Below are 24087 nucleotides of genomic sequence, written 5' to 3' on the forward strand. Positions count from 1 at the left end.
GATCCCTTAGGTATCACTTATTCAACTGGGCAGACATACCAAAATCAAAACCAAACCAAAAGAACAAGCTTTATCCCTGTACTGAAAAGAGTTTGCACAAACTTCACAGCAATATTGGAGAAAAAAGCTGCATTGCTTTGGTAGGAAAACAGGAAACTGATTCTAAATGTATTTTACCAGGAAATCATTCAAAATAGCAGAATTTACACCAAAGACAAATGTTTTCCCCCTCAGCAACACTAATGTGTGAGGGTGAACTGTCTACCTGTCTTGATCAACTTACGAAGAAAGTGGTTTTGCTCCCACCAACAGTCCTGTAGCAAAGCATGAGGATCTGGATGCAAAATAACCCATCTTCTTCAGACTGAGGGAAACAAATACTCTTATAATCAGGCTTAGACTAAAAGAAATCACTCCAATTAGACTGAAACAAATTAAGATGTTGCTAGAACATTTTCTGAGTTTCATAATGCCTCAAAAATACTGTGGAGTGCAGGATCAAACTGCACAGCCGAAGGAAATATCAAGCAGGAAGAAAACTTTCTGTGCTGGAGAGCCTGACACGTGCTGCTCCTGACTGCAATACACAAACCTACAGCCAGCTGATACCATGCCTGCAAACTTCACACCCAGCACAGGCTCTGCCTGCTGAGCTGTGGTTTAATAATCCATGCATATCCTCTGATTTGCAAGAGCAGTTGGTGGAGCTACAAGAAGAATTACAAAGGCGTAATTGTGGGGTGAATGTGCCAGTTCCACAGCTGAAGTGCTTTATGCAGCACCTGGTCACTACAACGCTGGCCATAATTTGGCTCAGCTCCCTGAATCAATCTCTGAAACATTGCACAGAATTTGTGTCTCAGTCCAAGCCACAGAATGCTATACATCACTGAAAATTCACAAGTTTATATTCCCTTGAGAAGCTGTCTATCACCCCTGTTTTGGTAGAGAAAAAGCTGAGGAAAAAATACCCTTGTACAGCTGGTTGAAACATTTCATACCATTCTAGTGGGTTCAAACCACTGTGAGATGTCAGAAGGTCATGCTCAGCATGAATGCCAAACAGCACACAGAGGACCATGTGCCTGAACAAGCTGCAGTTGTGCAAGGCTGCTTTGGAGGTGTTGGATGAAGCTTGACATGGTTCCAAACCTACAGAAAGTTCTGTCAATGCTGCCTCCATGTAGTTCTAGGAATGGCAGAGAAGTTTGGTGGGTTCATCCAGGTATGGAATTCTAGATTTGGTAGAGTTAATCCTGAAACAGAGGCACTGAACAAGGTGAGGTAATTCCATCTCTCCTTGAAACAATGATAGTTAAGATGGTTAAGCTGTCAGCTTGGCTATTCTCATACAGGAACCAACAAAATAATGGTGAACACTGGCAGCAGGGGGATGAATGGGATATCAGGAAAAACTTGGGAGTTTAAATATAAACTGTTGAACTTAAATTCCCCTTTCTGAGGCTGCAACAATACATGATAAAATGCACTAGTGCAAGATTTTGCTTATGTAAATACTAGGAAAGAACTGTATCAAGATTGTCACAGAAGTATCCATCTCCCAATGCAGGTCTTAACAATAGGAGCAGACACATGTAGAGCAGCCCTGGATCACAATGTCTTTTGTCACAATGACTTTTGGGATGCAGATGCAGAGTGAAATGCAGGGGTGGCTGAGGTGTGAGATCACCTTGTAGAAATGCTGTCCTCCTTTAGGGGACTGCAGAGGAATGCAGGGGAAAAAATATTCATGTGGTGGACAAAGCCTTGGACTTTGGCAGCAAGTGAAGAGCCCTGTCTGCCTGCACTAAGCAAGGGCTGCCCAAGGACAGGAACACTCCAGGTGAAGCACCAGGATGTATTTTGGTGTGACAGCACCATCTGATCACAGCACTGGCTGCGCTGTTCCGGCAGCAAACGGGGATTCCTGGAAGGACCTCTTGGCCCTCAACTGTTCCACTGAGTTGGAGCTTTAGCCCATATTGTGCTGAGGCAGGTCAGCAGTAAAAGCTGAGGTTTTATTATAGTCCCAAACATTTCAGCAGGTCAATAAATGCTGACAATGGCAAGTGCAATTTGCAATTGCATTCTGGCAGTCACTGACCCATCACTGCCCTTCCTCCTGTGTCCTTGTTGGGTGACATGAGCGGCTTCCCCCTTCAGGGGAGGAGGCAGCTGGGTGCTGCTGAACACTGTAAGTGTTTGCATCTGGTTTCTGCATTTCTACAGATGATTCTTGGCATTTGGCACTGAGGGACAGGTATGGGAACACCCAGTTCCCATACCTGTCTTGGTAGAAGAGTCTTGGCAGACTTAGTAGAAGAGTCTTCACAATCTCCTGGACCAAGCTTGTAGGAAGCACAGTACAGGCAATAGAGGACAGTGTTTGGAATATATCTTTCTTAGGCTTCAAAGAACTTGGGCCAAAATTGAATCTTCAGTTCTGGAGATCCAACATGAACTAAAAACAGGGACTTTGGGAGAAAAAGTAAAGGACTTAACACTACCTGCAGAGTCCAAAGATGACAGCAGGCAGACAGTGCTCCAAGAGCATGACTGCACATGGTAAGCAGATAATCCATCAGTACCAGAGACAGCAAAAGGCCATTGCTCAGCCTTGAGCATCATTCTGGTTCCTTATCACCATCTCTCCTGCCCCACTCATACCCCATGTAAGGGCATGTATCCAGAGGTGATGGGGTAAGTCTGCCAACTCACCTCAGAACTCACATATCAAGGTGACTCAGTGCATTCAGCTGCCGTTGAACTTTCCAGGCTTGAGGCAGGTTTAACAGTACTGATGTCATGTGGAAGGAAAGCAAATTGCCTCTTCCACAAATTGCCACTGGCTACAGACTCTCCAGGAAACTGGCACACAGCAGTGTGTGGGCACACCGCACACCTTCACACTCCTCCTGTGCCAGTTATGCACTTTGCAGAGTGCATGACAGATGTTTATGTTCATATCCTTCACTTCCCATGTCAGAGTTACCCAGCTCTGATGTGGCATTTAGGCTTCTTTATGCAGTCTTGCTTTTAATTTGCTGCATATGAGCTGGAAATTGGGTGAAATGCTCATGCCTGCCAGTTATCTTCAAGCTAGCCTAAAAACCCTAACAATAATCAGTGATTCCTAACACAATAAACTTCCCTAAAATGCAGTTCTCCTGTGAGTATTGTTATCCCTTGCTCACTTCTTGCACAGTTCCACCTGTCTGGTTGCTAAGAAACCTTGCAGTCTTTCTGTAGCAGAAGCCACCTGGCAGCACCACTGGATTTTGGCTTCATGCTATGGAGCAGAGGCAGAGGAGCAGGACAGGAGGAAGTAGCTTCCATGGAGAGCCTTCCCTGTACCACTTCCTAGGAGTCATCCTATTTATTGCATGGCTGCTGTGGACTAAAAAGTTCTGTTCCTCTGGTCCAGTCTGAGTTTCACTGACTTACACTATGACAGGCTCAGTTTCTGAGAATATATAAAAAGTTTATTAAAAATTATTAATGTACTTAATTTGAATTTGAGCAAGGACAGTTCTGTCTCCCAGCAGTAAAACTAGAACTGCAATTTGAGTTGGCTTAGCTGGGCTAAAATAGGGGGAAAATGATTCTATTGCATTACTCAGCAAATTAACTATCAGTTAAGTGAATCCTCCCTAATGAACTGCAGAATGCTGGATTCTGCCCCACAGTGACAAGCATTAAGACAGGGACATCTTAATTTCAGGAAGCATTTCGAACAACAGGATTTAGAGTTCAATTTTTTTACATTTGAGGAATATTTTTTTTCCTTTTAAATAATGTAATACAATTTAAAATGTAATGCAATGCAAGTCAGAATACTAGGATCACCTTCTCAGAATGGATAAATGAGATTATTAAAGAGAAAAACACAAAGATAATGTATTCTTTTATTGAATCATGAGTAAGAACTCATTAAAATTAGGAAGTCAGGGGTTTGCAAACTCACATGGGGCTGACGTCTGCTGCCACACCCAGGACTTGCTGTTCAATGACAAAGGTTCCAAGGAAACCCTGCTGGAGCATGCAGCCACTTTAGAGGGAACAGTATTTTTAATGTATTGCTCTGCTTTGCAAGGTTTCTTTTCTTTATTATTTTATAACCTTTAGGCCATAAAATAATAAATTAAAAAAAAATAAAAAACTTTGCAAAACTATGCAATATATTCAAACTTACCAAAGGGCTGGCTCCATGCTCCAGCAGCTTTCCTAAGTAGCTTTGACCTCACAGAATGGGGCATTCTGGGGCACCACAGTGGAGCAGGCCAGCACAACATCTAAGAACCTACAATGGGGATAAAAGGTTAGTTTTTCTTTCAATTTCTTAGTCAATGCCTGCTTTGGTCTAGTTAATAAAGGAATTTAAATGTACTTTTAACTGCACCCAGCACAGGAGGTTGCTCTTGCTTCCTGCTGGGCTCCTAAAACAAAGAGTTCCTATTTAATTCTCAAAAGCCCCAAACTTATAAAAAATTGAAGACCAAACGTCATTTCCATATGCCATTAGAAATATTAATTTAGTAAGTGGAAGTGGTGACAGACAATCATAAGTTTAGAGCAGAAGTTTCTGAGTTAGAAAACTGGGTTGAAATGTTGGGCAGGATCCAGTTCTGCTGAACCTCAAAGAGTAAAAAGGCAAAGTCACAAAATTTTAAATTATGAGGAGTAAGAGCCTTATAAACTCCAGGATGTATTTTTTCCTATCACATCGAATAATACTCATTTCTAAAATAGTAATGAAATGGAAATTAGATTTGTAAGTGGAATTAATTAGGCTGTATCTGATGCCAGCTTTCTCCAAATGACAATCGCAATTCTTGCAGCCTGAAGTTTTTCTGATTTAATAGGAACAGGGGATCAGTGGCAAAGAAGAGATTGATGTGAAGGTTCATAAGACTCGAGTGCTGCTGCCCTGATCTCAGCTCCTTCAAATCCCTTGTCTCCTTTCTCTTCTTTGAAAATGGTATATGAAATTTTCTATTCCTTCTGTAAGCTACAAATGAGCGCGGACTCTGATTGCTTTCTCCCAGAGGCTTGCTGCCTTAATTCACTTGCCAGTCATAAACAACCTCCTCCCTCTGAAAGGCTGAGTGCTATCAGTATTGGGAAGGACCTAAGGGCAGCAAATGCTTATTTGTTGGAGAAATGGTTCTGGAAGAAAAAAAATTTGCATTCAGGAGAGTCTTGGGCATCACAAATTATTTGTGTTTTGGACAGGTCAACATTTATCTGTTTTATGGCTCTACCAGGATGTTGCACAGAAGTTATTCCTGGATTCCAGCACTATCTTATGCAATGATACATTCCACAGCTGAACTCTCCTATGGTGCTGCACAGACCATCCTGTCCTGGCACATCAGCACGTGCTGGAGCACTCAAGTCTTTATCAGAAATAATCAACTGACTTTAAAAAAGCAACATTTAAAAAATTAAAGCAGAATGATTTAATTAAAATCTCAATATTTCTGAAGGGGTTTTTTGCAGCCTCAATAGCTTTTCTTTTATGTTGGGTAAATAAAACACTGAAAACCCAGAAGTTTTTCAAAACAAAGGCAACTCTAATCCCTATGTAAAATCCAAAACAGTATTAGGCAAGTATGGCTTAAATCAAGAAAAACTGATCAAGAATGAATAAGATAATACTGTTAATCTTTAGCCTATTTAATATATAATAACAAATATTTTAAAAGGGCAATAAACAGTGCCAATAGCCTACTTCTAAAAAAGCAATAATTGCTGAAAAGAAATTGTTATCAAATATTTCCTTCAGGTATTTAGTAAATTGGTACAAAGTTTATCCAAAGTATTTTTAATGCCGTGGATTATCTTCATTTTAGCTAATAAAAACAGCAGTACTGCTAACACCAAAGAACTTTCTGTGGAGAGAGGAAAGATGTCAGACCACTATGACTCTGAGATGCCTTCATCAAAATGGGCTCCATTACCACTCCCACAGTTCTTTTCCTTTCCCTATGCATCAACCCAGCTAACTTAAAAAAAAAAAAATCAATAGACCTGCTTTCACTGCTGAACTGTAACTTCCCTTGAGTATAGAGATTGACAGAAAAGTTATATTTCCAAATTTATTAACCCAAAAAGCTGATTCACATTTCACTAGAAATGTTTTGTTTTCTGTTAACTTCCCTACTTCCATATGAGTACGTGCAAGAAAACACACTTCTGCAAGAAAATGCTTCTGTGTCTCTGTAGAAATCACATCCCTAAAGTCCCACAAATGAGAATCCCCTGATATCTCCTCCTGCTTTCAGATCAGAGAATGAAAAAGAAGACATGAGGAAACCACTTCCTTATGGTAATATTGGTAAAGCACTAAACTAAATCAGGCCAGGCTCTGCAGGGACAGCAGGAAAGCAGCAGGTCAGTGAGCAGCCCTGCTGATGCTCTGATGCGCTTCCCAGCCCAAAGACCTCCAGCCATGCCCTGCCCAAACAAACCACATCCTCCACACTGCAGCTTCCACACAGCTCCCAGCATTCCAGCTGCTGTGGCACTCCCACAGGCACTGCCTGCTCCTCCCATCCTCTCATCACTCACACATCCGTCCTGCTGTGTCACAGCACAGTGAAAACCTGGTTCAGAAAAGGCTGAGGAGGAGAAGCCTCACCTGCAGAGGCACCAGAGGACAAACCCAAGTCCACAGTAGGGGTCCAAGCAGATGGCCACTTCCCGGGAGGGATAAAGCTCACACTGCAGCTTGATAGAACGACAAAAGGCACTAGTGGCTGCATGAGACATCTGAAACACAACAGCAAAGCAATTAAAATGATCAACTGTGTCATTGGAAGGATCACTCCCAGACTGCACCAAGTGCTCGCATCAATTACAGGATAAAAACACCAAATAAATATTGACTTTATGCTCAATGTAATTGGCTTTATGCACACAGGTAATTTATATCTTAGAAAACATAATTTTCCTTCAAGAGGGCATCCACGTAATTGTGAAAGGGGAGAGCAGACAGAATGAATGGTAAGTTTGAAGTGATTTAGGAAGAAAGCTGTGAGCAGTTTAAAGATGTGCTCCAAGTTGTAAGCAAAGCTAATGATAACATACTACACTTTCTGGAAGAATAAAGGAATGAATGACTGAATGAAACACTTTGTTGATCATCAGTAACATATTTTAAAGTATGTATTTCTTAAAGTAAATGAAAAATGCCAAAGTATTTTTTAAATTGTAAGGGATTTTTTGCCAGCAAAGCAGTACTAAACAGCTAAACATTCAGCAATAAAAATCCCAAACAAACTTAGTAAAGTTTCTGTAAATAAATATCTGTAAAATATCTTCATGTTATCCAGCTCCTGGCTGAGAAACAGGTTCTTAAATTCTTGGTAAGGAAGCTTTCAAAGATAATACAAGCAGAAAGTAGAAATGAAAAACCCGATCTAAAGGAAATTATTCTGGTTTTTTTCCCTAGTTTTACGATGCTTTCCACACTCACCCATCCTGACTTACAAGTTCTCATGACAGTGGAAACCGGAAAATATCTTTTAATGTTTGTCTTCTCTATTTGTAACAAGAAAGACACCAGTGTTAGAAATACAGTGTGGATAGGAGTTAACTTACCAAACCTTTGATCTCTGCCACATAGGGAGCTGGTTGCTTTATATAGTGCTCCCTGAGAGTCAATGGAGGAAAACAGGCACTTGGAAGATAAAATTTATTTGATCTTAAAGTAAACAGGGGAATAAATCTCCAGAAGTGACTTTTTCTCCATTCCAATGACAGCCATAACTGAGGCTGGATGTGGTCCAAGTGATGCAAAAGGACCAGCTCTGAAAGGGTGTCTGTGTGGTGATCATCTGCAGCCTGAAAATTAATTCTACTCCAGCTGAATCAAAACCACTTTTTCACATGGGATTAAACTGAACATAACTGATACAGAACTGCTGTTCTGTGAATTTTTACACCATACTGCATGTAAGCAATTGAAAATGTTGAGAGTAAATGCAAGAGGAATCTACTACTTTCAAAGTGATTACAAAACATTTATCAACTTCTCAGGAACCATGGGAGTTATTTAGCCATTTCTTTTAATTTAGTACCACTGCATTACGAATATAAGCCTTGTGGCCTCTTTTGATCATTTTATAATTAATTAATCACTAGTGATGATGTAGTAGATGGTAACTGTTTACATAAACCTGCTGAATCAGTGACCTGCAGGCTCTGTGACCCAGATATTAGAAGCTAATCAAGAATTCCTTGATAGATTTATCTGTATTTCCCTCTAGCCACACTAAGAAAGGCTCATTGACTAGTCCTGCCTTTGACTATCTTTGAAGTTTCCCAAATACTCACTTTGCATAGTTAGTAGCCATTTCTGCAAGTCTGATGAAGTGCAATTCAGACCTGATTTAATACAGATCACTGCATCTGAAACAATCATTTGAGACTTTCTCTAGAGGAAATGAAGACTTATGTGACATTCACACCTTTAAAAAAATAGATGTTTTAGATAAGTCAGATAAATTACACCCTAAAAGTCCCTGCCTCACTCTGTTGGCTACTGAGGAGCCCAATGACTACTCCACATCTGTAGGCACTGTAGCCATTCAAAGTTACATGGAATAAATGCTGCAGGAGTTCCAATATGTGACCATCAGCCAGGTCAGCCATTTAACCATCAGTGAGCCCCAGGCTGGTCACTTCAACAGCTCTCTGCTTCCATCCCTTCATCCAAAAAATGGGAAAATGATGTTTTCTTTGTTTATAAATTATGCTGACAGTTTCTGCAAATAGATGGATGGTACTAATGAGTGTGAGGAATTCAGCATAGGCTCCAAGTGTGATACATCAGCTGAGATTGCTACAGTAATCATAGCCCTTGGATATGCAACAAATAGGAGTAAGGAAGAAACAGGTAAGAATAACAGAGTGATTTTAGTGAGTCTTGGTGAAACCAGTAGTGGGATACATAAGTTAGGTAAAACAGATTTGATGAATTGTGGCTAGAGGGTTGGAGAAAATGGCAGAAATAGGCAAGAGCTCAAAATGGCTCATCTTAGCAAAGGAATCTATCAATTAATTTTAGCAGCTTACTCAAGCCTATACTGGCTGAATATATCAAAGAAATCATCAGGTCCCTTAATTGCAAGAAGAAGAAAATATTGAAAACCAATGGCCAGTAGCTGAGTTGCAATAAGAAGGGAGCAACAAATAGGCACTGGAACAAGCAGAAAAGAATGACAGTCTCATTTCCTTCATAAAATGGAAATAACAGATGCCTAAGCTGAAAAATGCTTCAGGCAGGCAAACTAGTGGTCTATGCACAGGAGTACTGGAATGAAATTTTTAGTCTGAGAGAGAGGAGAGGGGCTAAACCCACCACACACAGTCCTGTATCAAGTAGAGAAAAACTAATCTTATGTCAATGAATTCCAACAATGTCTGCATGGGAGGAAGTACTTCAATTCCTGCTCCCAAAAATCACGAGGAATCACCTGCAAGCCAGGCAGAATGGCAAACAGGGCAGCTTTGAGCAGAAGTCCCTACCTTTACCCCTGCCAGCATGCCAGTGGTGGAGACACTGAAGTCAAGGTAAGCAAGTGTTTCAGGGTTAGAAGGTTTGTAGATCTGTGCAGGCCGCTTCTTTGGCAAATCATCTGGTGGGAACAGAGACAGAAACGTGTGTGTGTCACTGCCCAGCCCAGGGACACAAGGGGCAGAGCTCCCCTGGCCCAGCACTCACCTGTGTCCAGCACTGGAGGCCATGTCCTGATGTCCACTGCTGCCGCCGCCTCCCGCGACCGTAACAATTTACAGATTAATTGCGTGGTCATTAAGCAGGCAGAGCGGCTCACCTGGAAATTCAAGAAATAAATAAAAACACAATGGGATGCTAATTAACTCCCCCATGAAAATGGGCAAGACTGTGACTTATTTTCTGCCAGAACAGGACACAGGTGTATCAACTTTATCTTTTCTGACTGGCAGGTGAGAAGATGCTCAAAAATGCAGCTCACAAAGAAGACAAAGTCATGTGAGTTTTACAACTTACATGAAAACTGCACTTTGAGAAGAGCATTGTAATGAAATTAAAGTCACCTTAACAGTGAGAATGTGACCTTTCCAACACATTACATCAGCTCTCACCCCAAAGTGCCAGTAAAGAAGATTGACAATAATGTATCTTGGTTCATAAACAATATTTTCAGATAAACCAAACCCTAGTCTGACATTTTATATGAACACTTTTACTATCTTAAGTCAATTTTATGTTAGCCTTGTATTTCCAATTCCTGTGCTAGTGATAAGCCACTGGGAGCTCTCCTGATATTGGCAAAAGCAGCTCTAGAACAGAAATTGTGGAAGTGGCACTAAGAAAGGGAATGGTGAGCTTACAGCAAATTCCATCTGCACTGAAATTTAAATGATAGATTTTGAATTCTCCTTTTAGATTTGCTGTTCATAAAAGTTCACAGGTATCAACTACAAGAATATTTCTTTCTTAAAAAGAATACTTCTTATTCTTATTAATAAAACTTCATATGCTTAAGGAATTCAGACAAACATGCATAAGAGCACTGAAATCACTGAAGATAAAACACAGGAAAAACTGGAAAGGCAACATTATCTTTCTTTTCCCCAAACTTTCAAAATCTGTGCAAATGCTGCTGTGTGTATTTTTTCTTTAAGGAAAACGAAACATTTCATGGCACACTAAATTTCCTGTGTTTAAACTAATAAAATCAGTAATCATATGTACAATAATTTTATCACTGAGCAGAACAGAACATCTTCTATTGACAGTGATCTCATGGAAGCCAATTTTTAGAACACGAAAAATTTGGACATTTTGAAATTTGGAGCAAATATCACTGAATCAAACTCTAATCTCTTGACACTCTAATCCCATGACTGCCCTGTATAGGCTGTTTAAATACTTCAAGCTAAAAGTGAATACAAACAAAGCCACTGCAGCACCCTTTAATCTATTTTCATTGTCATGGCAAGGCAAATTAATTCTTACATCACTAATCTTAATCCATGAAAATCTTGATTTGGGACACTAAACCATAAACAAAAGGAATTTCAAGGGCTGGTGGTTCCCAGCCCCCTCAGGAATTACATAATTGGGATGATCAGAAGATTCATTAAAATGCAGAATATCCATGCCTGGAGAATTCCACATCAGAGGTAAACACATAGGGATAGCGGGAAGGAGCTTAGCTACAGGTTAGGAACTGCTCAAGATGGGGCTCAATTCAGTTATATTTTACAACTACCAGCTCATCAAAAACACAATTACTCAGGCCAAATTTTACTCAGAAGTCATTCTGACTGACTTCAAAAGGTGTTGTGCAGACATACAACATATTACAGCAGGCACTGACCCCATCACATCAGGGAATTTGTGTGACTGCATTGGCAATGGAAAGACAGCTGCAATATTTTAATTTCTACAAAACCATTAATCTCAAAATTGAGAGAAATTCTTGTGTAAAACAAAGCTGAGATGTTTATAAGTCAGACTGGCATTAATATGGCCAATAAATGTCAACATTTTATCTAAAGTTAGTCAATCAAAGGGACAATGAATACAAGCAAGCTTAGATCTGTCAGTTTTTTATCATGAAATCAAACATCTAGTTTAGCTATTAAACAGAAAAAAAAAAGAAAAAAACCACATTTTACATCACATCTGTGTGCTAACAATTGTTGTTTAAAAACACTGAGTGCCAAAATATTCAATAACAAGAATCCTGAAAATAATATAACAAATTTTCATACCTCTTCTGATACTCTGTGGCATCTGATGCCATAAGGAAAGCCAAAAATTACAACTATCTCTACTACTTGTTAATTGAAAATATCAAAATTAATTATCAATGGTAAAAACACATTTGTTTAAATTGGTTTCTTCAGAATTCCAATCAGTAAATTAGAAACTGCCCAGTGTAAAGGGCTAATTTCAAATATTTTTACTTCCCTCAGTAAGAAGTATATTTTAGTTATTTATGTGCAACAAAGGTTAAAACATTGTTAGATAAAGCCAAAACAGCAAAAGAAAGCAATGAATGAAAAAGTCATAGCAACACTTTCCTGGATGAAACAAAGACTGACAAACATCTTTAGAACAAAACTTTGAAATTGCTTTAAAAGGAGAACACTTGGATATTCAGAGGTGAGCATTGGTGACATTATCTTCCTAAATGTACATTTATAGAGTGTACTTCCCACTTAGGTTTTTCTCAAGAGTCTGTGCGGCTCTGCAGGTGAGGAACCGTACCACAGTTATATATATTCATAGCTATATAAATATTTATATATTTATATAAAATATAAATATAAAGAAGCATTTAAAATATATTTATTGAAAGGAGTCACGCAACTGGGGCAAAACGTGACAGCTCAGGTGAGCAGGTTGTGTATTGCCAAGCAGTGTTGATTTTGCAGCACACTGAAGACCAGAGCCCTGGAAGGAACACAACTCTTCAGCCCAGCCACCCCTCACTCAGGTTACTGCTCCTAAAGACACAAATCTTTCACCAGACACACCCATTTCACCTCCTCATGCACTCCGGGGTGTGTGCTCACCTCCGCGATCATCTTGATGGTGGAGTTATATATATTTATAGCTATATAAATATTTATATATTAATATAAAAATATAAATATAAAGAAGCATTTAAAATATATTTATTGAAAAGAGTCACACAACTGGGGCAAAACGTGACAGCTCAGGTGAGCAGGTTGTGTATTCAGCAGTGATTTTGCAGCACACTGAAGGCCGGAGCCCGGGAAGGAACTCAACTCTTCAGCCCAGCCACCCCTCACTCAGGTTACTGCTCCTAAAGACACAAATCTTTCCCCAGACACACCCATTTCACCTCCTCATGCACTCCGGGGTGTGTGCTCACCTCCACGATCATCTTGACGGTGGGCAGGGTGGTGGCGATGTTCTGGGGGTGTGGCGGCCGCACCGTGATGGGCACGCAGCCCGCGTACAGGCACCCGTAAAACGCCGCGATCAGGTCGATCCCTGCACGGGAACAAAAAAATCAAACAGCTTCATCGCACACTCCTGTGTCAGCATAAATAATACTTGGAACTGCACCCAGAAGGTTAAATGAGTGACTAAGCCCTTTAACAGATTTCTTTTTCAGCCCCTCGTCAGTGTTTGTTCAGCTTCAGTGGTTGCTCTCAACTGCACCGTTCTGAGCATGAAAAACCACAGGTGACACACAAAACTGCAGCCAGATAGCTGATTTAGGAGAACTCCAGTTTGTTGTTCAGGAAGTAGCCTGTTAAAAGTGTGATTTCTACAGATTAATTATCTTCCTAAATGTACATTTATAGAGTGTACAAGAAGAGGGATGTCCCAGCAAAAGGAATAGGTAGAATGATGCTTGGTCCTATCAGCTGCAGCAAGAACATCTGGAGGTCCCATAAAATACTGTCTCTTGCCATTTTTAACTCACATACTAAACTACCTGAAATTTTGGAGTAAAAAAAGGAAGTAATGATTTTGAAATCCTGCTTCTAACATAAAATTTAGTGCTGTGCCACATAAATATTGAGAGCAGGTGATGGACAATGGACAGCACCCTCCAGGCTACCTAAGGAGGTTGAATAGACAACAGTTCAAAGATCCCTTGAACACTGCTGTCTGTCACCTCCCTGGTCCTGTACACAGGCTGTGATAAGATGACAGTGGGGGCTGGTTTATTCTTTCAGTAGAAAAGGATCTGCAGTACTGGTAGGTTATTGTTCCTTCAATAAAATGCTTCATTCACGGGAAGTGAAATACAGAAAACAAACATTTAAGTTTGAAGTATTAGTCTTCTTTTGTGGAAAAGGTTTTCCCATATTAACCATTGCAAAACTGCTCCTATAACTACATAGATATAACCAGTGTCTTGCAGTCCTTACAAACCAAATATCACATTACAGACCTTAAATCAGACTGTTTATTTTGCTAACACACAAGAAATGTTAAAGATGAAAGAGAAGCGCTAGATCCGAAATAATTTCAAGCAAATGTCAAATGTGTTACCAGTTAAAAAAAAAACTTAAAAGCCTTGATGCCAAAGGATAAAAATCAAAACCAAGACAGCTACCTAGATTAAGATTCTACAGAGAAAATTGTAATGACAATTTTGTATTTCTTGATCATTTGCTACTTATCAATTTCTACTCTAAAAAACCCCCATGTATTAATTCCTGGTTATTGTTGCTTTACCCTCATGAAATGCAGCAAGAGGGAATGGAACAAGTGAACCTAAGAACAGTTAGCAGATGGAACTGCATGCTCACAAAATAGTCTGCATCCAGTAAATTAAAAAAAAAGCTGTAATTAAATTTTACCACTCGTAAGAGACAGGTTTTAAAAACCCAGGTTAGTCTTAATCTGAACCCAAAGAAATAAAATCTGTGTGTATGGATAAAGAGAGATTCTTTTAAATACATTTGACTAAATTCAGAGGAATGTGCACAAGGCAAACATCTTGTGTTTGACAGTTCACATGGTGCACACAGTAACACCCCTGCTGCAGCAGCTGATGAACTTGCAGGAGTCCCAAGGTGCTGCCACAGCAATTCTTTACCTGGTGGGTAAACCAAAGCCACATGGTCTCCATCCTGTAAATGTCCCCTCTCCATCAGCATGACAGCTATCTTCTCAGCTCGTTTATGCAGCTGGACACATGTCAGTGAGTTGGCTATTGTTCCCTGCACGGCAAGAAAGATAAATGTCACAGGAGATAACATGATCTGCTGAAACGTTATTTTCCTCATCACCTTAGAAGTTGTGGGGTGAGGGGCAGCCACAATATGCCATGCAATGAACTTAAAATACGAAACATTCAGCCTTAGGCCAAACTGTAGTTGGAAGGAGAAAATGTTTCTGAAGTAGAGGAATGTTCTCTGTTCCTCTCTCTGTGCCTTCTGCCCCCAGCAAGGCAGTACAGCAGTGTGCTGATATCCTGTACTTCCCTTGCTGCATAGGCAGCATTCCTGCTGCAGCCAGGCAAGTGCCTTCATGCTCTCTGCAGCAAACTGGAGCATCTGTAGAGAGCAATTCTGAAAATTGCATTTTGTTGTCTGCATGCTGGAGTGGAGCCAAATGGCCCAGCAGAAATACTTTAAAGACAAAAGACACAGGAGAAAACAATACTTTGTGATGGGAAAAAAAATTAGTCTGGAACAAAAGATAAGCACTTATATTGCATATAAATGAAAGAGAGAAGAAAGGCCATTTTTAAAATTTGAATAACTCTGGTCAGCATGAACTTGGCATTTTTGAAGCATTTCAAATAGTGCAAACCCAAAATCATCTAACAGTCACAGTGTTTTAAATCGAATGAGTGTTACAGTTCTTGCACTCCCTAAATATACATATATGTGTGCATATATGCAGGCACACAAGTACCCATTTAGAAAAATATATACATCTGTATCACAAAATTCACTACCACTGCAAGCAGACACCTCAGAAGACTAAAAACAAGTTTACAGGACAGACTGGCTGCACCTAGAGCTGGTCAGGCCAGGTCTGGGCTGGGAGAAAGGGACAGGGCAGTATGGGCTGCATCATGGCTTGTGTTCTTGTTCTATGGAGAAATAGGAATTCAGTGTCCAGCACAGCTGTGACACACCTGGCACTATCACAAGCACTAAGTTCACTTGAAAAAAAGTGCTTATAAAAAATTTGGGGGGGAAGGTAAGAATATGTAAATACGTATATATTAAAGAAGAACACATAAACACACTAGAATAGAACAGTGCATCAAAAATGCAATGTAATACAATAAATAAGTATTGCATCCCTGTCCTCCTTAAGAGAGAAAGCAAGAAGGTCCACTGTTAGAAGGAAATGTTCTTTGCACTGTATTTGAACAAGGCAAGGAATATTAAGTATTTGTTCTGGGGTGGTTTCCATCCACCACCACCCCACACCACTGCAGTGTTTGCTCCCCAGGCCTCAGAGAAGAGGGAGCATTTGCCAAAGGACAAGCACTGCAAGCAGTGCCACGTTACCAGCATCACCTGGCATTCACAGGCTTCATCACAAACTGCCAGCAAAGAGAAATAAAATGGACAAAGGGCTCAGCATTCCCCTCTTCATCATCCTCAGCAACCCCATTTACTGAACTGCACTTCAGACAGTTATAATCAGTCTTCTGATCAATGTGGAGATCATTTCACTAGGAAGGCTTCCTCTAAAGGCACATGCAACTCTGTGGATGCTGGACCAGAGATGACTTCCATCTGTCCAGCCCTGAGTGTGCCAAAGCAATGTGAGAGCTGGCTGTCCTGCCACTGCAGACCTGTCAGGAATTCTCCATTTCACCTGTACTTAAATTCTCCACTTCTTCTTTCAAGAAATTGCCTGTTGCCATGGTTATGAGAAGAAGGACTCTTTGTATCCCCACACACATCAGAAGCATAGTTCCTTCCAGCAGACAGGGAATTGCTGTAAATCAAGTGAATTTGTGCAAAGCTTGTTTACATTTAAGACTTTTGGCACTTGCTGCCTGTGAGCCAGTGGGAAGTCACTGTTTATATGAAGTGTAGGGAAGGAGAATCCTGTTGTTGGACAAGAATCACTTGGAAGCATCAGGCAACTACTCCCTTTGGGCCTTTAATGAGCTATCCTAACATGTAAAGGTGTTGCAATCCTTCATGACACACATTAAAAACAATGTACTGCACTAATTTTGAAATATTTCAAATTCTCAGAGCTTGGGTTACAGGAAAACACTAATCTCAGTGGACTTCCATTAGTCATCCACTGCAGGATGCCTGAATGTTTTAGAACAAAGTGTACAGACAACATCCAAAGAAGAGAAAATAGGAAAAGTTACAAATCAGAACTAAAATTCAAGCTGGGTAATAAAATTTGCCTAGGGCAAACCCCACCAAATCTGTCATCCTTTTCCATAAAATATTAATTCACTCCAAAAAGCATTACATCTCAATCAAATTTCATATGATGAGATACTCATCACTGAGAGTAACAGAGAAGCTGTAAAATCCAACTACTCTTCACTTCTATGGAACAGGAGTTTGTTTTTTCAATCCTTGTTCTGCACATTGTGTCCTTACTTCCCTTCCCTGTTTGAACCCTTCTGCCAGCATGGGAAGTTTGGTTTTATTTAAAACTCAAAAGCAACAGCCTTGTGTGGAAGAGATGGGATAGCACACATCAACTCTTTCTCACAGCATCTTTGCTCCTAATTACAGGACACAGCAATGCAGTACTTGAATGGTGTAATACTGAACTTATAAACAGCATTGCCTCTAAAAATTTCTACTTTCCCATAAAAAAATACATTATTACTTCACTATTTATCTGTCAGGTTTCATATATTCACAAATATGAGCTATTAATATGACTTTTTTTTAATAATTATTGAATTATTTACTAGTAGCTTCAAACTGAACTTTGTACCAGCACTGTAAAATGGAGAAGGACATTCTGGAAATACTAATCGAATATGTGGTGATTTCACAGAGGTCCACAAATTACTGGAGGTTTAGGAACCCATTCAAGTTGCATAAAGACCACATAGGCTGAGACAACATCAGCTACCACTCCAGGGGAACAGCACTTTTCCAGGCCTCTCCTCTCCTGAAGACCCTCACACACTTTGTGTGCTCCCCAGATCTGACAGATATGTGTGGATATACTGTGATGGAATGGTTTGAAATCAGACCTTAATTCTCTCTGTGGTCTTGAGAATTATTGGTTTGTCATCTGTAATCTGTAATCATCCAGGAAGTAAAGAAGTTACACTACAGAAAGGAAGGAAGTTTTACCCTTAGCAATGCCAAGTTCTCTACCCATCTCATTCATTGACTCATTTTGAGTAAGCAGTGAAATGCTGTGCCAGGCTGGCAGCCCATGTAGGTTATGCAGAGAGATTTATTAGTGATCCTCTGCAGACTTGATTGTATTCTGAACATACATTTTCTTCTCTTCACCTCCTTTCCTCACTCTCACACCTCTCCCAGATGGTCCAGTCTCACAAACAGCCATTGTTCTATTTAGGGAAAATGCTTTGGTTTTGCCAAGCCTGTGCTTTTCAAATTGGAAATCAGGATGGTGAGCAGTATTAAACATTGTTATTCACACAGGGACAGATCTGAAACAGATTCAACAGCATTGAAACAGATTTGCAGTGTCAGCTCTCACACAACATGTATGTGGTGGAAAAAGGAATGAGAAATGTGCAAGGCACACTGATACAAAAGCAATCTGTATCTTGACAACTGACAATAATGATTTCTGCCTCAGTGAATATTAAATATAACAGCTGAGTATGGGTGGAAATAGGAAGAGAAAGGTCCAGGTGCTGCTGAAACCCCAGAGTGCCCTTGCCAGGGTCAGAGCCGTGGGTGAGACCCTTACCCTGCAGTTGAGCAGGGTGTAGAGCACGTGGTCAGGGGTGGTCTGAGCTCTCCACTGCAACACTTCTGACAGGAACAGGAACTGCAATAAAGCAGAGGGACAGTCACAACACCAAACAGCTTCTTGGATTTAAAATCAGGTCACAATACCCAAAGCAACAAATAGGAATTAATTCTCTTGAATTAACTCTCTGTCACACATTTATAGGAAGGTGCTTTTGCATGGTAGCAGCCACCTCTCTGGAAGTGAAGCCACTGCTGGGATTATGATATATTCCTGCATATACTTCCAAAGCAATAAAAGTTCTTACTGATCCCTCTGAATTTAAGTGCTATTTAATTCTTTAGCTTCTTTTCTTTCTCTCACTTAAATGCATAAGTACTTATACAGCTTAGAACTTACTAATTTAATTATTCATATAAGCCCCCAAAAGAGCTGAATTTCAACTTAATTTTCCAGGATTAAAATAACAACAAATAAGGTCAGGACCTTATATGTTAACAAAATTCTCTGGATTCCACTTGAGCTGGTAAAAATTATGTAATAGAGGGTTATTTCTGGTAGAAGCCCCATGAACACCTTCCACCACATTTTCTCTGCTGTCCCATGCAAACTTATTTCAAAAAATCCATAAAAATGAAATGCAGTGACTTCTCACCATGTCTATTTAAAATTTATCTGTAAAGAAGCCATATTAAATCTATGTATTAATTAAAAAGAAGCCATCAACAAATTTGTAGTAATAATAATAATAATAATAAAAATCATCATAATCCATCACATCTCTGAACTGCTAAGTGTCCTGATGTCGACTATAGGATGTTAATTACATATATATATATATATATATATATATATATATATGAAGTTAACTATATTATGTTAAATACAAGCTGTAAGAGAAAAGTTTAGCTTACCTTTCTGGCCTGGTCATTATCTTCTATTTGCCCCAAATCTCTGCCACTGGCCTGTGCAATTCTTTTTCCAGAGACCAAGTTCCCCACCATCACAGAGGCAGGGCCAATTTCTAGAATAAAGCAGAAATACACCAAGCACAATAAAAATCCTTTGCTTGTGGATGAAAATTCATGTGATTTCTTTTTCATTACATGATATTCTCCTCACTGCCGTCCATAAAACCAAAATTTGATCACATCTCTGCTGACATAAACTTCAGTTAGGAACCAGAAGTGGTTGGAAGATACACAGGACTGGATTTACCCTCTCCAAACAGCTCTAATTTAGCATGGGCTCTCCACAGCCAGAGACAAATCTTGTCTACCTTGACAGGCTGAATCTGGAAAATTTAGCTCCAATTCAAGTGCCTCAGTCCAGAGTGACAACATTCCTATTTCCGTCTTCTGTGGCCTGGGCTAAGTTGCATCTGCATTAGGACTTCTGTAATGCTACAGACACAAAGTGACAGGGATTAGGAAGGCAGATGGTGCCTATGATAAAATATATAAGCCCTCTAGAATAAGATTGAGAGTGAAGTTGAGTAACTTCAGAAGAAAATAAGATGTGGTGACTGTCACTCCTCCATGAGGTGAATTTCACTGATGTTTTGTTGCTGCCATTAGGGGACAATACCTGTCTCACAGATAACATTGAAGTTCATGTTGGCATTTGTTTTCTTGCTTCTCCAGTATGGATTGCTGATCAACTGCAATTTATACCAGGCTTTACTTCTAGCCTGTGGTGTCCAAGTGATTGTTTCTGGTATAAATAACCAGATAATGTACAATAAAAAGAACCTACAGACGACTCTGCTTTAACACTATAAAAGCATTAAAAACTCTCTAGGTATGTCACAACAACACAACATGGGAGAATGTGACACTATCAGTTTTGTTTCTGTGCTCCTGGCATTAAATATTATTATTAATATAGCAATATTTAATGTATACATAACATATCTGTAATGATCTCATTGATTCTAGTTCAGCAATTACTTTGTGGTGCAGCAACAAGGAAATACCAAAGCAGTAAAAGGCCTCATTGCTTTCATTAAGTTAGTGCAAGTCACTGTTAACCTCTGACACTCTCAGTATCAAACAACCGAGATTATGGCTTTGATTCTGAAACATTTGTCCAAAAGTTTTAAAAAAAGATGATGGTTTAGGCAAATTTGCACTGAATTCATGAGGTATAGTCTCCATATTCAAGATCCAGAGAGCAAATCCACTTCTAATTCCAAGGTGTTTTTCAAAGTGGAAAATAACCAACACTTAGTCTAATGTAGCTGAGTCCAAGTCTTAAGCCTGAGGCTACACATCCAGAACTCCTTCAAATGAATCTGAGTACTAAAACCTGCAATTGGATTCAAAGGCAAAAATTTGTTAGAATTTACTTGTACATTGGGCACAAATAACCAGTGACTGGATTAGAGCGGGCTACCAGGACTTTCTTGGTCTCCTGAGACAGTCCCTTGCTGTAACATTTCATCCAACATTCTTCATAAAGAGGCAGAACTTCTGAAGAACCATCTTAAAACTAGTTAGGATTTTTCCTCTAATAACCTGCTGCAAGGTAATACAGAATCTCCCCACACAGGTGGGGAATTAAACCACTCATTCTTTCCTTTAATTTATTTGTGACAAGTTTTGAAGTATTTGCTCTTCCAACACTGTTATTTAGTGTCAACAGTCCTCTTCCTCTCTGTTTCTAGGTTACAAACCCAGCCTTCAAAATAATCCAATACTTTATGTTTCTCTGGTTTGGTCTCCATCTTCTTTAAACATAACTGAGGAGGAATTTAGGTGTGGTCTCAGCAGCACCTTGTAGAGTGATAAAAATGTCATCTTTATTGAACTGGCCTTTTCCCTTGCACTCTCTGTGAAGGTGCTTCTAGCTCCTGGCAGCACCAATGATGTCCTTGACACACACAGAATATTGAAGAGGAAAGCTGATGAAGCTGATTCTCCCCTGTATCAGCAATTACTTGGTTTCACTCCCTTACAGTACCACAAGCACACAGCACAAAGTCACAGTCCCTTGGCCTCCACTGCTCTTACCTGGTTGCTTTTGCCTTGGTTTGGGCAGGTTTGTTACGCAGGTGTGGGGACACATCAGCACGTTACAGGGATGCAGAGATCCCTCCAGGAAGAGCTGTTTGGTTTCTGACAGGTGAATCCCTCCCAGGGGTGTCTTGGGAAGTGTGTTTGCTGGGACAAGTGCTAGGCAGTAGACTCCCACTTGATGAATGCTGTCAATTGCCTAAAAAAGCACACAGGAAGTCGATTCTAATGAAAGGATAATTTTTCATCACTCTAATAAGCACATGTTGCTCTGAATTACTGCATAAAACAGCCCTAATAATTAACTGGCAATGGAAAGACACTTCAGCTATGTCAGTGATAAGGAGGTTCTTTTCATTGGGAACAGGTGGACAGAAATGTTGTTACACTCATTCCAGCAGATAAAAAAGCGACCAAAAACCTGGTGATAAATGCCCACAAATCTATTAGGAAATGCTTCCTTGTTATCTCTCTTAAGCACACATTAGTAGCAGATATCCTGGAGATTTTTTTGCAAAGATGGGCTGTCAGACCACATGAAATTGCTTTTAAGCTGTGCACTTCTCAGAGCTAAAGTTCAAAGGATTCCTATCAACTCAATATCCAGTCCATCCTTCTGAGCAGGGCAAAATTTCAAATAACTCCTATAACTAATGATGTATGCAGCTTGTGAGTCTTTTAAATTTTTTTATAAGGTAATAACTGTTTTATTCCCTGATCACAGTGTAAAAGATTTTCAGGCAGGAATGGAAAATATATAAAGGAAAACTATGAAACTATCCACTTGGAAAAAATGTGGTTGGATGGACAGAAACCTGAAAAAGAAGCATCTTTGAATTGTATAGCAACCACGTCCACTGCCTGATATGTTAATTAAACTGCATCAATAAAATTGTAGGATACAGTATCTATGTAATTTATTGAATTAAACATGAATATCCATGCTCATAGATTTTAATTCCCTACAGATTTAAAGGATTTATTTTCCTTATAATGGTAACAAAAATTGCAACAAGTGTGTTAGAAAGCCAACTTCATTGTGTCAGAACACCAACATCAGGCATTTACACAAACTGAGAAACAAATTACAAATAGCATCTCTAATGAGTAGTCAAATGTTGAAAAATATAATTTACTTATCTTCCTTTTTAATTTTAAACTGTGAGAAAAGTGAATTGATATGTGTGCTGCCTTGAAGATACAATCTATACTCTGAGAATTAGATAATCACTTACAGTTATGCATGCACTAAAGTAGATCAATAAATTACTGATCACTCCTACAGATTAAGCAATGCTTCACTTTTGGCTTCTGTTTGCTCTATTTCTTATTTATGTGATTGCACAATCTCATAAGAAAGAAATGGTGAGTCACTTAAAAATATTGGAATTTTAGCAGTAGTAGCTCTCACAGCAGAATTGGAAGCCCGTGTTGCTGGTCTACAGACACCATCCAAAGGATCGGCAATAGTGAAATATTTATGTCAGGCAACACATAACATCTCATGTTTCTGGCAGAAACCATCAGAACCTACTAATCATAATGTTATTTGTAGGTTCTGAAAAGCAGTGATAAATCATGGGATCCTCACCTGACATCAGCTTGAAGGAAAACCATCACAGGGCAAGTAACCATTTTTACTCAGAGATAAAACTCTGTGGCTCCTGCAGGTGGTGAATGGAAAGCAATACCCAGCTGTGGCAGGATGAGGAGTGTATGCAGCGATTTCCCAGTAACTTCTGAACTGTCTCTGAGAGATAAATCTGCTACACAATGCCACATAAATATCGTGGGTCATTCAAATCTGTCACCTTTCACACCTTTGAGTTGGGCACATTTGTGAAACAGGAAATGACTTTGTCACAAGGATGACAACTGGTGAACTGAGCCTTAAAATTTTGAGGGAGGAGAGTACCAGTCAATTTTAATACTGATGGCATTTATGGCTCTTGATGATATGGCTTGGTTTTTGAAATTACTCTGTCCAGCCAGAATCAAACAGTATCTAAAATTTCTGTCCCTCTCTTTCATTGTGAAAATAGACAAGATAAACTTGTGGCGAGTCCAGACTGCTGTGTTGTTTGGGCTGAGAAAACATCTTGTTCTGACACAATGCTCTGGGTAAACACTCTCCAGTGATGCAGTAGCTCTCCTGGCTTTCCCTAGTCCTGTCAATCCTGGCACTGGTAAAACTGACATCCAGTCTGCCATACAGGGACCACAGCCCTGCCTGAAGGGTCAGATCAGTCTGCAGCAGATGAGCATCAGTATCTATGTGATTGAACTGCTGGGAGATCTGGGATCTCCACCCTTCCAGATGAGCATCTAGGATCTGACTGAACGGCTGGGTGATCTGGAATCTTCACCCTTCTACTCTCAAGAAACTCCATCCCCAGCCTGAGGACTCCCTCCCAGCCATCCCTCTGCAGTCCAGCACAGTCCCACAGGTTTAGCAGCTCTACCATCCTTCAGCTCCCTGCCAAGGGGCAGGATGGGTCAGGAGAGCCAGAATATGTGCAAAGCACTGGAAAAACTGGTTCTGCAAATTGAGACAGCCCAACTGCAGGGAAGAGACAGCAAAGCACAGCAACAGCAGGCAGTGCAGGGCAGGGCTGGCTCAGGGCAGCACTCACAGAGTGTCAGACAACTCACAAATAGCATTAAATTTAAGTAGCCATT

At 40.0% G+C, this 24087-nt stretch overlaps 1 protein-coding gene across 6 annotated transcripts in view; it reads right to left on the minus strand.

The window, feature by feature from the left end:
* Nucleotides 1-24087, minus strand: part of DIP2C (disco interacting protein 2 homolog C) — a 310834-nt gene that overhangs the window by 41540 nt on the left and 245207 nt on the right. For all 6 annotated transcript variants that reach the window (XM_074554492.1, XM_014269188.3, XM_005480400.4 and 3 more), the window contains 8 exons: nucleotides 21406-21607; nucleotides 19309-19418; nucleotides 18392-18472; nucleotides 14586-14709; nucleotides 12900-13021; nucleotides 9728-9839; nucleotides 9532-9641; nucleotides 6641-6771 (listed from right to left, as the gene is read on the minus strand). In XM_074554492.1, the coding sequence (XP_074410593.1) occupies nucleotides 6641-6771; nucleotides 9532-9641; nucleotides 9728-9839; nucleotides 12900-13021; nucleotides 14586-14709; nucleotides 18392-18472; nucleotides 19309-19418; nucleotides 21406-21607 (992 nt within the window). The remainder of the gene's footprint in view (nucleotides 1-6640; nucleotides 6772-9531; nucleotides 9642-9727; nucleotides 9840-12899; nucleotides 13022-14585; nucleotides 14710-18391; nucleotides 18473-19308; nucleotides 19419-21405; nucleotides 21608-24087) is intronic.

The sequence above is a fragment of the Zonotrichia albicollis genome, chromosome 1 (genome assembly GCF_047830755.1).
Source record: "Zonotrichia albicollis isolate bZonAlb1 chromosome 1, bZonAlb1.hap1, whole genome shotgun sequence".
Classification (NCBI taxonomy): Eukaryota; Metazoa; Chordata; class Aves; order Passeriformes; family Passerellidae; genus Zonotrichia; species Zonotrichia albicollis.